Below are 17,407 nucleotides of genomic sequence, written 5' to 3'. Positions count from 1 at the left end.
GGCTGGGGCTGTGTGGGCTGAACGGAGAGTTTGCACCTTCTGACAGGAGGCGCTGAGCAAAAGTCCCCTCGGTGCAGCGGAGCCGAGCGAAGGCGCTGGGCTGGAAAAGCCAAATAAAGGCCGGGGTCAGAAATTCCGGCTGCCTCGGAACAAAGAGCCGTGAGCGCTCCTGAGCCCGGCAGCTGCTCGCTCTGTGAACCCCCACGCGCCGGGGCTGGGTTTGCCTGAGCCCCGAGTGCCCCCGGCCCAAGAGCAGCCCCGGCCCTTCCCTGCAAACTGCACAGTGATAAAACATGAAAAAAGGAAACTCTGGCCGGCAGGGCTCTCTCTGCGTGGGTTAGGGCAGGGCCCTGCGGGGAGCAGGGCGCTCCAGCACGGACAGCCCGGATCCAGAGCAGCTCCAGGGCTGAGCAGCGGGCTGGGGACAGCTGGGGACAGCCGTGAGCAGAGCCCATCAGCCTCCCTCCGGGGCTGGGACTGCCTTGAGCACACAGCTCCTGCCAGGTGTGGCACCTTCAGACTCCTCGCCACAAACGAGTTCTGATCTCGCTCTCGGGGTGACCTGCACCTCCTCCCCAGAAACCGCAGGAATTAGAATTTCGGGCCGCTTTTACAAACTTTATGTCAGCTTTGCAAACGCAAATCCCAGCAGGTCCCTGCTTCCCAGAGCACCAGTCCTCAGCCATCTCCACTTCCCTGGAAAACTGCTCCAGCCCCAGGCTGTACCAAGGTGAGCACAAGTCTGGAGAGGTCAGAACCCTCACCTGGACTGCTGCACTCGGAGCGAGATCCAGCTACAAATGGAATTCCAGAAACGGCCTCCAAAATGTTCCATAATCACACCTTTAAAATGGCTCCACAGGGCAATGGCTCCCGTGCCAGAGCAGCACCTGCACGAGTCCTTGTGCCAGCCCTGGCTCCCTGAAAAACACAAGAAACCAACATCACACAGGCCTTGTTTGCAGAATTCCTGATCCAAACCTCACCTGTCCTGCCCAGCACTGAGGGAAATCTGACACAGCATCCATAGGTAACCTTTGGAGAGCAGCCATCACCCCAGTCCTCCAGCCTGGGAAAGGTTTTGCAGGGAATGGACCCAACTTCTAACCCTGAACCTAAATTTCTGTCAGCTTTTGTTAGAAAGATACTGGAGAGTAAATCCTACAACAGATTTAAAACATTGCACAAGGAATAACCGGCCCAGACAAAACCAAACCGCCCCATCTCTGCTCCACCCCATTTCTCCCAGTTTTGGGAGAAATACTGATAGAGTTTGTAAATACTCCCCTTCCCTGCAGCACTGTCCTTCACTGCACGTCCCTGGAGAGGATTTACTCCCTTTTTTGTGCCCAGCAGCAGCTCTGCAGCCCAAATCCCACTCCTCACAGACATGGCCTGAGCAGAGCTCAGGCAGCGTTCCCAGCAGCGGATGCAATTCCGAGTTCCCTGCATTGCTCACGGGGCACTCGCAGCAATCTCACCTCAGCCCAGACTCTGTGCTCAGAGGGAAGCGCAGCCCGATGGGACACAGCTCTGGCCCCACATTCCCCTTGTTCCTGCTGGCCTGGAAAGCCACAGATAAACCCAGTCCCTCTGCCCCTGCACCCTGAACCCCAGGAGAGCTGGAGCTGAACCCAGATCCCGGCGCCCTGCACGGCTGCGCTGACGCCAGCACAGGCTGGGCACTGCCAGCACCGTTCCTCATTTTCCTCCCTCTGCTCCCAAATCCTGCCAGCCCTCCCCTGCAGCTCCTGCCCCAGCCCCAGCAGAGGCTGCCACCCAGCCCTGCAGCAGCTGGCAGAGCTGGGAATGCACCGAGAGCTCGGCTCCCCGGGCTCCGAGCCCCAGACCAGTCCTTGGGTGCACAACAATGCCCAGCCTGCCCCCCTGGGCACAGCCAAACACCACACCTCCAGCATCCCCAGGGAACTCTGGCATTTGCCCCTTCCCTGCTGCCCTTTCCCAGCACACAGGGGTAGGGCCGGGCTGTCAGAAATGGCATTCCCGAGGCAGTTAATCCCAGCAGAGAGGAAAAGGGGAACCCTGCGTCCCTCTGACTTACCCCACGGCGTGGGCAGGACCAGGAGCCCTCCAGTGCACAGCCCTGGTGCTGAAGCCTCTTGGCTTTTGCTGCTTAAACACCGAAGCTTCTGGCAAAGACGGGAGGAGCTTAATGATTTTTCCTGTCCTGATAGAGAGGAGGAAAAGAGCATAAGTCCACTGTGGAAGTCAAACGATCCCAGCTTTCACACTTCAGCTGTGATTGCTCACTATGGGGTTTTATCCATGAGAGGGGACACCAATTCAAATATAAAAGTGCCCTTTTCCAGCATTTTTATTCCTAACTATTTCAGACATTAAAAGGAAGCTCATTTTTCTTATTGCCTAATTCTTAGCCTAATTTTAACAGAACCATTTTTATCCCAGGCCCCACTGTCAGTCATTCAATCCTTTACCACTGGACTTTATACAAAGGAAGGGATACCTGGGTGCCGTGTCACAAGAAATCCCAAAGAGAAACGTGTCCAAAACCTCACAGAGAAAGGTTTCAAGGCGCTCCAGTGCACAGACAGCTGCTCATACCTTGTCAGGCCACACCAGTTCTGTCACATCCACCTGAGCTGTGCAGGCGAGGCAAAGGCTGCCCTTCCTCCCAGGGAGCACTGTCTGAGACCACAAAGAGCCATCCTGGGTGAAAAGAACGAAATGAAAATGTTTTCTGGCAGAAAATGAGTGTTGTAATCAGAACTTCTGAACAGATTTAGTAACACCACTTTCATATGATAAATACAGGCCATGCCCATCCTTCCAGGCCAGGTGAAACCAGGAAGGAGAACTACAGGAAAAACAGCAAGACAGAGCCCCTTATTGGGATATATATAGAATGCCCCTATCAAATCAATCAAAACAAAAAAACCAACATATCGCACAAAAAAAAAAAAAATCCAACAACAAACTCAATCCAAAAAAACCTTTGTCAGAGCACCTGAACCAAGAGCCGTAACAACCAACAAGCACACCGTGACCCTTCTCACACACCGACTCCGAACAAAAGAAAAGGACCCAATGAATTCCCCAGGAGCGCCTCAAAAGCAGCGCAGCGAGGGAGGCTGGAAGATGCGGAGCCGCGCTCCCGGCCCCGGGCGCTCCCGGCTCCGGCAGGAAAGCGGCTCCTCCGGCAGCAGAGGCGGCGCCGCGCCGGCAGACCCCCGCCCGCTGCCCCCGGCCCGGCGGGGCCGGCACCGGGCCCGGGGGGCCCCGGCGGCGCCCGAGCCCCGCGCCCGGAGCGGACGGAGCGGCGGCACCGGCCGGCACCGGCCCCGCCCGCGCCGCCTCCCCCGCCCGCCGGCCCGGCCAAAGCTCCGCTCGGCTCCGCACGGCTCGCACCGGCGCGGCTCCGGCTTAGATCAACAACAACAAAATAATGACTCCTACCTCCGTAACCCCATCGTGCCCCAGACCATTCCAGGGAGGGCGGCAGGAGGGGCGGGCAGAGCCAGGGCCCCGCTCCGCCGCCCCGGCGGCATTTTCCGGCACGCGGCCGCTCCCGGCGTCCGGAGAGGGGCGCGGGGCCGGGAAAGGGGCGCAGCCCTGCCCCGACACCGCCCGGCCCCGGCCCGGGAGCGCTGCGACCGCGCCTCCGCCGCCCGCCGGCACCGGCCCCGCCCGCGCTCGCCGCCGCCATCCTCGTCCGGCGCCGCCGCGGAGCCGCCTCAGCCCGCCCCGCACTCACCGACCCCGCCCCGCCCGCCGCTCGCTCCCGCCCCGCACTCACCGACCCCGCCCCGCCCGCCGCTCGCTCCCGCCCCGCACTCACCGACCCCGCCCCGCCCGCCGCTCGCTCCCGCCCCGCACTCACCGACCCCGCCCCGCCCGCCGCTCGCTCCCGCCCCTCGCCCGCCCGCCCCGGCACCCAGCGGCGAGGGGCGGGGCGCTGGCTGGGGGCTGCAGTACCGCCCTGTGTCCACAAGGCGGCAGCACTGCCGCCCGCCACCGCCGGGGCGCCGCTCGCCCGGAGGGGAGGCGGGCGGAAAAGAGCGGCGGCGATGGAGCTCCTTGGAAAAAAATCCTTAGAAATAAACGGCCCAAAAAACCCCGCACAGAAACTAAAAGACCCTGCCTCGAACCAAATAACGCCCTCCCCGCCCCAAAAGCCCTTTCTTTTTAACCTAGATATATTTCTACGTTGGTTTATTTCTAGCTGTACGGCAGGGAGGCGGTGGGACAGCACGGGAGGGGACGGGACGGGCGCAGAGGCAGGGGCCGCGCCCAGGATGGCGGCCGCTGCAGGAGCCGGGCAGAGAGCGGCGAATCGGCCGATGCCGGTCGGCGCCTGCTCGAAATCCGACCGCCCGCGGAGCCACTGAGCGCACAGCCCGTGTGCACGGCACTGGAACCGCCGCAGAAAATCCCGCCGGGCCACGCCGGCGTCAGGGTGGTGTTCAAGCAGAGCAGCCGACAGACACGGCTCCTGGATGTTCGCGTCGTTTTTTTTTGCTCCCTCTCGAGAAAGTCAAGCGAGTCCACGCCTCGCTATTCCCAAGAGGGCGGCCGCGCAGCGGGGCTGCAGTACCGCCCTGTGTCCACAAGGCGGCAGCACTTTTCAAGCGAGTCCGCGCCAAGCCGCTCCCAAGAGGCGGCGGCGAGGCTGCAGTACCGCCCTGTGTCCACAAGGCGGCAGCACTTTTCAAGCGAGTCCGCGCCTCGCTATTCCCAAGAGGGCGGCGGCGGAGCTGCAGTACCGCCCTGTGTCCACAAGGCGGCAGCACTTTTCAAGCCAAGCCACTCGCAAGAGGGCGGCGGCGGGGCTGCAGTACCGCCCTGTGTCCACAAGGCGGCAGCACTTTTCAAGCGAGTCCGCGCCTCGCTATTCTCAAGAGGGCGGCCGCGGGCGGCGGGGCTGCAGTACCGCCCTGTGTCCACAAGGCGGCAGCACTTTTCAAGCGAGTCCGCGCCAAGCCACTCCCAAGAGGGCGGCGGGGCTGCAGTACCGCCCTGTGTCCACAAGGCGGCAGCACTTTTCAAGGGAGTCCGCGCCAAGCCGCTCCCAAGAGGGCGGCGGCGGAGCTGCAGTACCGCCCTGTGTCCACAAGGCGGCAGCACTTTTCAAGCGAGTCCGCGCCAAGCCACTGCCAAGAGGGCGGCCGCGGGCGGCGGGGCTGCAGTACCGCCCTTTGTCCACAAGGCGGCAGCACTTTTCAAGCGAGTCCGCGCCCAGCCACTCGCAAGAGGGCGGCGGGGCTGCAGTACCGCCCTGTGTCCACAAGGCGGCAGCACTGCGCCGTCAGCAGCGAATGCCCCAAAGCATCCGCGCGGGAAAGAACGGAACAAAAACCTGCCTCTGACCCCACAGGAACCGAAAGAACAAACCTTTCCTCTTAAACTGCATTTCAATAGGCTTAATTTTTGTATTTTTCATATTTATATTCACATTCGGATTAATAATATATATTGATGTATAAGTGTATTTTTATTATTTCTTACATTTATTCCTGTTCTATTTTTTAATAGTTTATATTTTTATACATACCTTAATACATTGCTTACATATTTCTATAGCTAGATTTCTATTTCTAAAAGTTTTATTTTGCTTAAAATAAACCCCTGCCTCTATCCAAGTAAAAATCTTTTTAAAAGGCCCTTTATTTAAACTCTGTTTAAATTTATCTCTATTTTTTGCATTTATATTCAAATTTATATTTAAAATGTAGATTGATGTATGGTGTTACTTATAGTCTATCTCTTCCTAATACTTATTTTTATTTCTATTTTATATTTTTGTATATATATGTATACATTTAATATATATTTCCATATTTAAAATGATATAAAAATAAAATGTATATTCATATTTTTTCCATTAAACCCCTGCCTCCAACCAAATAAAAATTTTAAAAAATCCCTTTCTTTAAATGATACTTGAATATTTCTGTATTTTTTCATCATTATAGTCACTTTTGAATTTCTAGTTTATATTTATGTATTTATAAATATATATTAAATATATAATAAGGTAGCAAGATAGATAAATTATTATTTAAATTCTATTTTGTACATACCGCTAATACTTATATTTACTCACCTTTGAATTTTTATATAGATCTTAACCTATCTAGAATATATTTCTATATAAAGATTTCTAATTTTATTTTATTTCTATTTATAATTTTTATAATAAAATCCCTACCTACTACCAAATAGAAAATAAAAATCCCCTTAATTTTAAACTATATTTAAATATTTCTATATTTCTATTTTTGATTTTTACAAGTACTTATCTATTCTATCACAATATATTGAAGTACCATATTTCGATATATAATATTCATGACATGCAACGTGTTATAATAAGACATATACAGTAGAATACGCATTATGTACTGTATTGATTCCTATTATTTAATAATTTTTATATTTATATATCCACATGTATTAATGATATTTCTCTATATGGATATTTTGTTTATATTTGTAATCTATATTTATATGTATATAAACATATAAAATACTCTATAACAAACAATATCATACCTAATAGTAATGGATAACATTATTTATATTACATGTTTTATTTATATGTTTTCTGTTTATATTTAAAATTGAAGTTTTCCCATTTTCATGTTTATGCATTTGTTTTGTTTCATTAGAGTTATAATCCAATTCCTAAAAATAAAATGCCAAAACAAACAGCATCGAATTCCCACCAATACCGTCCAAAAAATTCAGAAAGGCTCCACAAGGCAACCAACTACCAGCAAAAAACCCCACACTACACTCCTTTCACTAGCAGCTCTTATCACGTCACAAAAACGAAGCAAAGATTTTAAAAAAGACGGATAGAAACCCACACAGCAAATCACAAAAACCACTATAAAGGAAAAAAAAAAAAGCCAACTAACTTACCATACTGCAAAACCATACAAGAGACCCCCAACGTTTCTAAAAAAAATAATAACCAAAACTCTACCACTACACTAACTCATAAAGAGAATCCAATGCTCTATAAAATTAACTAAAAAACCCCACCAAATAATTACAGATATAAAAATATGGGAACCACGAAGAAACAAAAAATTCACCACCCAAATAAAATAAATACCTAAAGAGATCCACCATGGAAATGCCCATGTTCCCAAAAATAAAACTAATAAAAGACAACAACCAAATACATCAAACTACAAAAAAAAAAATATATATATACTAACAACAATAAAATAAGTATTCCTAACTCAAAAAACCAAAAATTGCCTCAAACCATCAAAACACAAATACCACCTAGAAATAAACACGTCGCCAAAAGAGAAATGTAACCACAAACAATATCTCCCAAGTTCTCTGCAACAATGAAACATACACGGCAATCAAATAAGCCAAACGAATGAAACCCCTATAATATAATGAACAAGAATGCAATCATAAATATTAAAAAACCTCACTAATTAACTACAGGACACTCCCTCAAGCCCACCAAAACAAACACTACGCACTCACGCTAATAAAAGCCTCCACATCCGAATTAAAAACCGACCCTCTACTTCATGCTACGACCCATAAAAACCATTGGAAACCTTTAAAAACGCATCCTTTAAAAACAAAAGAACCGAGCAAAAAGAAATCCAACAACATTCAACCCAAAACAAATCCTTGTCATGAGCACCCGAAGCAAGAAGCGTAACAACCAAGAAGTGCCCAGGGCTCTTCTCACACACCGACTCCGAACAAAAGAAAAGGACCCAATGAATTCCCCAGGAGCGCCTCAAAAGCAGCGCAGCGAGGGAGGCTGGAAGATGCGGAGCCGCGCTCCCGGCCCCGGGCGCTCCCGGCTCCGGCAGGAAAGCGGCTCCTCCGGCAGCAGAGGCGGCGCCGCGCCGGCAGACCCCCGCCCGCTGCCCCCGGCCCGGCGGGGCCGGCACCGGGCCCGGGGGGCCCCGGCGGCGCCCGAGCCCCGCGCCCGGAGCGGACGGAGCGGCGGCACCGGCCGGCACCGGCCCCGCCCGCGCCGCCTCCCCCGCCCGCCGGCCCGGCCAAAGCTCCGCTCGGCTCCGCACGGCTCGCACCGGCGCGGCTCCGGCGGGCCCGCGGCAGCCCAGCCGCGCCCAGTTCCAGCTGATGCTGGAAGCTGGTGCTCCTGAAACGAAGGAGATGATTTACACCTGTTCTTTGGCAGCCCTTCTTCTTCAGGAACTCTTGACATGCTCCCACTCTTTAGAAAATTGGAACCTTTTCCCTCTTGGAAAGTCTCTAAAGCAGGTTGCCAGAAATCAATCAGAAATTAATTACCTTCTCCTATGAGGACAGGTCTAGAGAACTGGGGTCTCCAGGGAGACCTTATGTGGCTTTTCAATATGCAGAGGAGACAAGGTGGAGACAATTGACAAGGGCCTGGAGTGTCAGGACGAGGGGGAATGGCCTCACACTGACAGAAGGCAGGTTTAGATTAAATATGAGGAAGAAATGCTTTACGGTGACGGTGGTGAGGTCCTGGCACAGAAGCTGTGGCTGCCCCATCTCTGGCACTGCTCAGAGCCAGGCTGGATGGGGCTCACAGCAACCTGGGCTAGTGGAAGGTGTCCCTGCCCATGGCAGGAGGTTGGAATGAGATGAGCCTTTAATGCCCCTTCCAACCCAAACCATTCTCTGCTGCTGTGATCTGGGAGCCCCTGAGGAGAGAGCTGGTGACATCCCCGAAGCTGGGAACCGAGGACAAAGCCCCGGAGCCCCAGAGGGACTCCGGTTTCCCGGCAGGGCTGGGATGCACAAGGAGTGAGCTGCACATGCCGGTTCCTGTGCTCGGCAGGCCCTGGGGGCCTGGCACCTGCTCCCTGCACCCACGCAGGAATCCTGGCCAGCCCCACCGCGGGAAGCCGCTGGGAACAGGGAAGGGGCTGCGGCCAGGGAGAAGCAAGAAGTCAGCACTGGCAAGGGACAGGGACAGCAAACAGCCAGGCTGGTGCAGGCTGGGTGTGGGAACGCATCTGCAGCGATAAGAGGTTTGGAAAACAACCTCTGGGAAGAAAGCAGGAAACTGGGTTTATTGAGTCTAGAGGAGAAGGCTGGAAATAGGGCACGACATGATAGTGCAGTTGCAGTATCTGAGAGGTTGTTGTAAAGGGAGGCAGCGATTAACTGCTGGAAGGACAGAGATAAGATCTAACTAACTTAATTTCCAGGAAGGAGAAGAAGGCAGCAGAAAAGAACAAGAGTACATGTTGCAAAAACTTTCTCTGCGTAAGCCAGAGCTGGAAAATATTATCTGGGAGGTTGTGAAACCCTCTGCACCAGAAGTTAACCAGACATCACCATGCTCTCTCAGTAGAGGATGGACTGCCAAGCTATTCCCCAAGCTAGCCTTTGGAAAGCAAAACTCCATCTACCCTTTTCAAAAATAAACTAAAAACCACCCATGCATATCGCATGGATCATTAAACATATGGGCAATGAGTAAAGTTTTGCATTTGGGAAACAAAGCTACTATAGATTTACAAATCCTGATTTCAATGCAGGCATTCAAATTCAAAACATTATTTGGATAGAAAACTTTGATCTTTCCTCTCAAAGAAACCTGCAGTTGTTGAGCAGGAAAATGCTGCCAAGATCTTTTAGTGCTATTTCTGTCCCATGGCACCTCCTTCCTGCAACCAACCTTTCTCCCCTGTTATATCCTGCTCCCATGTAGAGAAGCAGCAGCCACTTTTTATTCTGTGGAGCACTTTTACTCCTGTTGAAATATCTGTGGGCTGGGCCAGTCTCACAGCAAGATCACAGAGTCATCTCTCCACCATTTGATGATATAGGACCATAAGATACCTCAGGCACTGGAAGAAAACCCAGACCATATGGTTCTTTTTGGGATCCACTGCAGAGAATACTCCTGAGAGGCATTCTGACCTTCCCAGTCCATCAGGAGTAATTAATGCCACCAGGACATCTTATTGTAATGGAGTAAAGGACATAGAATTAGGGGTTTTTTTTGAGTTGATGAATGGGTATCTAAGCTGAAACAATCTAGGCAGATTCCCATAGGACATATATGTGGAAAGGGTTTTGATGGGAATTCCGACCTGACTCAGAATCAGCTGGTTGACCCCAGGGAAAAGCCTGATCTGTTTGCTCCCAGTGAGAAGAGCTGGAGCCAGGATTCACCCCTTCCTTACTCAGCATCAGTGAAAGCATCTTAGCAGGAAACCAGCCCCTGAAAGAAATGTGCTCAGTGAGACCTGCCAGGAAAGCATTCCAGCACCAGAGGTGAGATAAAGGCACAGATTTCCAAGCCACTGCAGGGAATCCTGCAGGGCCTATGAGGATAATCCCCAGATCCCAGAGGATAATGTGACAGTGCTCCAGGACACAGGGGTAGCAGGGGTTGGATGTGAGCACCCTACTAAGATGATGGGGCTCATATGGCTGTAACAAGGCACAACAGCCTCTTAAACAACATTTTGGTCTTTGTTTCTTTATTCTGTGCTTCCTTGGGGATTTCAAATCATGTGTCTCAGGAGGTGTGAAAATGTCAGAAGAGAAAGAGTCTGTGGCAATGCATGTTGACCACAGGACAAGGATGTGGCTCCTACCACAGCCACTTTACACCCTGAGCCTCCACAGTAATGCAGCAAGTTTCTTGCTGAAGCAGAAACCCCACTCTTTTTATAGGGTTATTCTGCTTTTATTTGCAGGATTATTCTTGTGCTGTTCTTAACTAAATGCAAAGAAAACTGAAAATATCACACAGAGTGAATCACAAAAAAGGCCCCTTTTGTGTTTTAAGAACAAAAGCTCAATTCATGCAAAATGTGCCTTTGCTCATAGGAAACAATCCTGCTTCAGTCTGCCCTTCCAACAACAGCATCAGAACTCCAAACAAACAATGCTTCCCCACCCTGTGTGCATGATTGTATTTCTGGGCAAGCTCACATCCACCATTATAATCCATCTTATGGAAAGGTTGCTTTTTCCAGAACTGAGGGGAGTGAGGGGCACAGGGAATCCTCTCTCAGTATACAACAGGCCAGTATCAGGGAGGTGATTCAAGAATATGTGCTCATTTTTCTATTATGAGATTGGTTATCTAATTACAGAACTCAAGTTATGTAAGTTTAGGGCCTCCAGGAAAGCCACCACCTCTGGATGGCTAAAATCCCAGAGATTTTATTTTTTTAAAAAGGTGAAACTACAAAACCCCAAAAATTTCTTGAACATTCTGACAGAAAGCCTAACAATAATCCAGTGCCCAAAACCAAAACTACCTGAGGGGGGAAAAGGGAAGTTCCTCTCTAAACCTGCTGGTGCAACACCAGCATAGAGGAGCAGGCACAGCAAACAGAATGATGTTTGGGCTCACATTCTCTCACCTGCATGCAGCCAGGAATCAGCATCAGGAACAGCTTCCCATGAGGGGGCACTACACTATCACACATCCAGGCTTGGAGATCTCCCCTTCCAGAACTTGTACAAAGACACTGAACAGAGAGGGAAGTACATTTCAGCTTTGTTTATCCTCCTCTGCAAAAACTAAGACGATGAAGAATTACTGTATTTATTGGGTTAAAAGCTACACTACTATGTGTAATTCTGTCCACCAAGAGAACAGAACAAAAATCCCAAACACAAATCTGTAATGCAGGAAGAATTTGGGATTTCTGAACTTTTAAGGGCTTGATTTCACAGTTACTGAAGAGGACCTTAATACAAACTAAGGATTTCTGTGTGCAATTTTTTAATGAACAGGGGATTTATCCTCTTTACTGGCGAATGGGACAGATTAATTTGTGGTCTGGATTTTGTGTCTAGCCAGCAAGAGGAAGGAAACTGAAGGGCCGGCCGGAGTCATTACTACTGACCTACACCACAAGCAACAACACTTAAATGGATATTATCATATGAGAATCTCAGCTAGGAAGAAGTGACTTCCTGGCACCATGGTTTCTGAGTGCAGAGAGTGCAGGATGGGGCTGGGGCAGAGGCAGCTGTTCTGAGCAAAGCTGCTGAGGATCATCCTCCCACCTGGCTGCACACACGCGGGTGCTGCAGCTGCCTGCATGGAGAAAAGCCTGCACACGTGCAGCTCCTACACAGCCACGTCTCTCTTTCAGCTGAAACCAGAGGAATATTTGGCAACTCCCTTGAAGGCAGCATGCTGCTTTCATTTCTAGTCTCCATGCTCAGTTTTGTAGAGGGCCCAACTATTTCAGCATGTCTGGGCTAGAATAAGAGTACCTGCAGTGGTGTGACTTTGTCTATATTCCACCTTTCCCTTATAGTAATTTATTTCTAGAGTTCACAGCTGGAGCAGAAAGCCTGAAGAAATGACCACAGGGTAAGTGGCCTACCTGAATGTGAAAGAAACAGAAAGGCATAATGAAGTGTTCTAGATGTTCTGGTAGTGAGTGGATTGGTTTGTTCAGAATCATTTCTACAGAAGCCTTTGAGTGTCACCCCCCCTCCAAACCAACTAAAGTTATTGCCATCAACACCCATATATAAAAGTACAGAGGAAGACTGATGAACTTCTTGCTTTAGCATTTCCAAATGGAGTAAAAGTATTTTAAGAGTCCCAGTAATGTTCTCCAGGACTTCTCAGAGGGGAAAAGCAGACAATGCTCATTATCTTGGATCCTCTCTCTTTAGGCTTTTTCTCACTGCTAAGGAAGGAAGGGAAGCATCAGTGTGTGAGGTGCAGGTAAGGCTGAGACCCCACTCCAGCAATTACCTGCAAATGGATGTGAAAGGTATCATGGACTGGGCAACAATTTACTGCAGCATGAGGGCTCTGCTTCAGATTTGCACAAGGATTTAGCTGCAACAGAAGAATCAGAGAAGGACTTAAGGAAAAATCCAGCTTTTTGAGTTCAGAATCTCACAACACTGAAATGGAAAGCTCCATAGAAAACCAAAAACTGCCTCCCAAAGGCTCTGTGGGAGCTGCAACTGGGGATTTCAGTCTGGGAAAGGCACCTGCCAGGAACAAGCAACTTGGGGTATGCTTTGCATGGAGCATCTCAGGGCAGAAAAACGATAAGCCCAAAGATTTCCTTGAAATTGTAACTTAACTTGGAATTGCCTGTATCAACTGCTGTAAAAGAGCAGCTGTTTGGAAATGTTTGCATAACCAGCTCTCATGAAGATTTTTCCAAAATTTGTGTGTGGTATTTCTGGATGTATCAATGTTGTGATCCTGGATTATGAAAAATTAAAACTCTGGATGATGGAGAAAAGCCAAAGCCCACTAAAAGCTTTCCTATTTCCTCTTTGTCTGACTACTCATTCCCCCAGTACACTTTTTTTTTCTCCATGTCTTTTTGCCCTTTTGGAGGCATCTCAATAGTATGAAGCACTGGGGGTTTTCAACCTGCTTTTTTTTTTTTTTTTTTTTTTTTTATTTTTTTTTTTTATTCTTGTTTAGGGGTCTTGCCTTGTGTTTCCTGGGTATCTTTTGTGGATCCTCCTCAGGTAGCCAATGGACCTCCTGATATGTGTGGACTCCAGGCCAGAAATTACTGCAATAATTTTGTTCAGTAAAACACACTGCTGACACTCAGTGTAAAGTACCAAAAATACCCTCATTAATGTTCTTGCTCATAAACCACCCTTTCCCTGCACAATGTATTTTCAAAAAAAAAAAAAACAAAAAAAACCTTTAAATTCAAGTTTGTGTTATTTACCTGCATGGAAACTTCCATATAAATCTTCCCATATATTAATCAGGCAGGAATATGGCTTAAAAAGCCATATATTCAACAGGAAGAATGTGACATTATACTGCATTATGTACATCAAATGCAATTTTTTCAAGTTTGGCTGAGGGAAATCCTCCTAAAAACATTCCACTGAGAATTCCATCACTTGGTTGCCAAGTGCTACTGGTGAGCAGGAAACAGGTTGCTTTAACCACAGTATGTATCATTAAAGGGTGGTAACTGCTTCAGAGACTATATCCCCTTTAGCATAGCTCCTTTTTTCCTCACAATATTTATTCAAAGGAGTTTCTTGCTTGTGAAAGGAATCCATATTTTATTAATTCCAAATAAAAGGATTTTAATGGAATTGGACTAACTTTCAAGCTATTTCCTTCTGTCTTTTGAAAAAATAATATATAAGCAAATAGATGTGAAGTTTTCAGTCATGTTTTGCTCCAGTTGTTCATGTGAAGTCTTGAGCAGTAGAAACATTGTGGGGATTTCTTTCTTCAGTTTGTAGCAATGCTTTGAGCAGTAGTTTGTCTTCCCTTCTGTCCAGCTGACATTTTTTACATCTTTGGCAAAACTGAAGTAACATCTGAGGCGATCATGGCTGCTTTTGCTGTTTGAGACTGGCCATTCCTACCCTCAATTCCATCCAAATTAGGGAAGGTCAACGAAACCAACATTTGCATGTGTGCAGCCCTCACCGTTCTGAGGCTGTGGCATGAGCAGTCATTTCCTTTGATATAAAAAAAAAAGATATCAAGATAGATTTCAAGGTATCGAGAAAGATTTCCCAGCTATAAACTGAGCTGGGAAAAAAGCACATCAGCCTCCCCCAGGCCGTCATCCACAAGTTCAGAACCACCTCATCGCTTTTAGAACAGGCAGGAGCTTATCATCAAGCAAACTATTGGGCAATGTCAGGCTACAGGATGTGTGCAAATAAAAACATCCTTTTACTACCTTACATGGCTGACAGGCAGGGACTCTCCAGACCATCCCTTACTGTCATGCCCCTAAGAGTAGCCTTTGTCTCAAGACAGTCTGCAGCCTTGTCCATTTGTTTAAATTTTCCTGGCTGACCCTGTTAGAAAAGGGGAATTTTGCTGTGTAGGACAATGGCCTGACATGCACGTCAGGCCAGGCACTGCAATTACTTTGGAAAAGATTTGTACAACACACTAAAAGGGCCATTCACACTTAAGCCATCCAATGTAGACCTTCACTGTAACTGGTACATAATTCATCATGACAAAAAACTATCCCTTCATGGTTCATATGCAGGTATCCATTTGTACAAACAATTCTTACTGCTTTTTGTATGGGAAAAAAAAAAAAAAAAACTAAACCTGGACGAAGTTGAATAAGGATTATAAAGATATATAATTTGGGTGGATCATTTTGCTCCTGGTTTTACTCCATAAGAGCAGACAAAGCATTGTATCTAGGTCACTTGCTGGCTGCAGGCTATTTGGAATTCCCAGGAGAAGGCACTTGAGAAGGAAATGGGGGACGACCATTTAGGTCTGTTCTTGTCTTGGGATGTTCATTTCTTGACAATATGGGTTTTGTCTCAGAGCTATTGTTATTAACTCAGGTTATGGAAGCAATGTAGATTTATAATTAGTTTCACACAGAAAAGCATTTCTATCCATACTACCCAAAAGAATTTCCCAGTTCTGTGTGTGTCACAGCTGCCTGGACATCTCCTTGAACAAATTTCAGGAAATATCTCAGAAATCAGTATATTTCTGTGTGAAGCCCATAGTTTCTTGAACACCTGGGATAAATGATGCCTCTTCCAGACAACAGCAGCAGTTCACCCTTGTAACTGCATCCACAACTGGCACTGAAGTGGATTCTCAGACTAAGACAGAACCAAGCTCACTCCCACAAATTAAGAACTTCCTGTAAACAAACCAAGAAACAAAAGCTAAAAATAGTCCTCCTCCCTAGCTGCTGTCATGTGGGGAAATCAAGAGCATGAGATACACCTCAATCTGAAGCAGGGAAGCTCCAGCCTGTATCTCTGAGGAATGGTTAGCACACTTAACCTAATCCCCCACTGCATTCTTTCTACCCTACCTGACTGAATCCAAAGGTGCGGCTGTAGGGATAAAGAACCTCTGTCAATGATAAAGCTGCATTCAAGATTAAAAAAAACCAAAACCCTATTGTGCAACTGAGACACTTTTTCCTCTCTTACCTCAGCGCCTGCTGTAGCTCAAGGTGCAGGCACCCATAAGAGCAACAAGAGCACTGCGGTACCAAAGCTGAGCTGAGGCCAGGGGAGGGTCTGCACTTCTCTCAGCCTGCTGCAGTGAAAATGTAGTGCTGGAGGCTGGGACTCTGCTCCCTGCTGAAGGAAAGCTGTAAACAAGAGGCAGGAAAGGAGATGACTGGATTTCAGAAGGGCTGCTACTGCTGGATGTTCCCAGCGAGCCTTGGAGGAAATGAAGGAAACGGCCAGGACTGACTCACCGGGGATGGGTGTTGTACGTGCTGCTTGTGTAAACACTGTGCTGCACTTTCTGAGCTCTCTGCTCTGCTCCCTTCCATTATTACCAACGTTTTTCATGCCATGTGCACAGGTTTGCATCTCTTGGAGTAAGGTACAGCTGCTGAACACACCTAGGGGAGCAAACTGGCTTTCCAAGGAGGGCTCAAGCAGATGATTTTAGTTTTAAGACCTTTCAACAACTCTCCTCCTCTGCAATACTTGTAATATGTCAGCAGCTGAACCAAGTTACTGTTCTGCCCTGCTGCCTGCCTGGATTTTGGCATGCCCAGCTGTGTGCTCTGCATATAGAACTAAACCCAGAATAGCATCTGGGCAGAGCAGGGAGGATGTGACAGCACAGGACTTGAGTGGGACGGGATGTTTACGAGGAGGATGTCGGAGTGGGAGGTTCATATCCCAACTGCCCCTCAGCCTGACATAGCACAAGGCACTGCAGGAAGCAGGAGCACTTCAGGGTACAGGGGCCTGCTCTTGGCACTGCTGGGCCTCTTTGCAGGGAAGGGACATACCAAGGATATATATATAAATGTATACACACCAAGGAAGTATATCCTTGAAGGGGAAGGTGCATACTCAGCTGCTGCAGCCCAGAGTTTGGTGGGCTGAGAGACAATGCAGCCCAATCCATGTGGCGTACTCACAGCACAGGACAAGCTCTCTCCTGCTCACACTCTGCTGAGCTCCAGATGTGTTCAGGCACTCAAACTCTGTGCAGCAGGCAGAGAAAGCAAGGTATTTCAAGATACGATTCACAAAATCAAACAGAAAACTGCCTCTGCCGCTGCTGGAGGTGCCAAGGACAGGGGGAAAGGTTAAGCCCACCTCAGACAGTAAGTTGCCCTTTTCTGGATAGAAGAGGAGCAGTTTTCCAGTCAGGATGACCAACCAACCCGCTGCCAACTGCTAGGAACTTAGAAAATGCAGTGGGAATATGCACTAGCTATTTATATAATGTCCCAGAGGTCTGACAACAAACTAAGAGAGACATGATCCAGAGTCAGCTCTTGGGAATTTGAAGCATCCCTTTCCTTGCAACTGACTGTAAATGCAGTGATGTGGAATGGGAATCTCAGCTGCAGGAGCTGATCCACTCTGCTGAAGAAAGGCACCCACACAAACTAATGAAAGGAGTCATTGAATCAGAAGGCAACAGCAGGCACAAGGATGATTCTGTGGCTGGCCAGGGAAGAGTTCTCAGTGTGCCACT

General features: G+C 48.5%; 1 protein-coding gene across 1 annotated transcript in view; it reads right to left on the bottom strand.

Moving 5' to 3' along the window:
- LOC144246247 (uncharacterized) overlaps positions 1 to 17,407 on the bottom strand; it is a 33,927-nt gene that overhangs the window by 6,289 nt on the left and 10,231 nt on the right. The window contains exons 5-7 of the mRNA XM_085569104.1: positions 2,584 to 2,688; positions 2,063 to 2,188; positions 765 to 921 (exon numbers count right to left, since the gene is read on the bottom strand). Of these exons, the coding sequence (XP_085425230.1) occupies positions 2,171 to 2,188; positions 2,584 to 2,688 (123 nt within the window). The 3' untranslated portion in view covers positions 765 to 921; positions 2,063 to 2,170. The remainder of the gene's footprint in view (positions 1 to 764; positions 922 to 2,062; positions 2,189 to 2,583; positions 2,689 to 17,407) is intronic.

This window comes from Lonchura striata, chromosome 1A, assembly GCF_050655825.1.
Source record: "Lonchura striata isolate lonStrDom1 chromosome 1A, ASM5065582v1, whole genome shotgun sequence".
In the NCBI taxonomy this organism is placed as follows: Eukaryota; Metazoa; Chordata; class Aves; order Passeriformes; family Estrildidae; genus Lonchura; species Lonchura striata.
The sequence above is the reverse complement of the archived record's forward strand: the minus strand, read 5'-3'. Positions and strand labels throughout refer to the sequence as shown.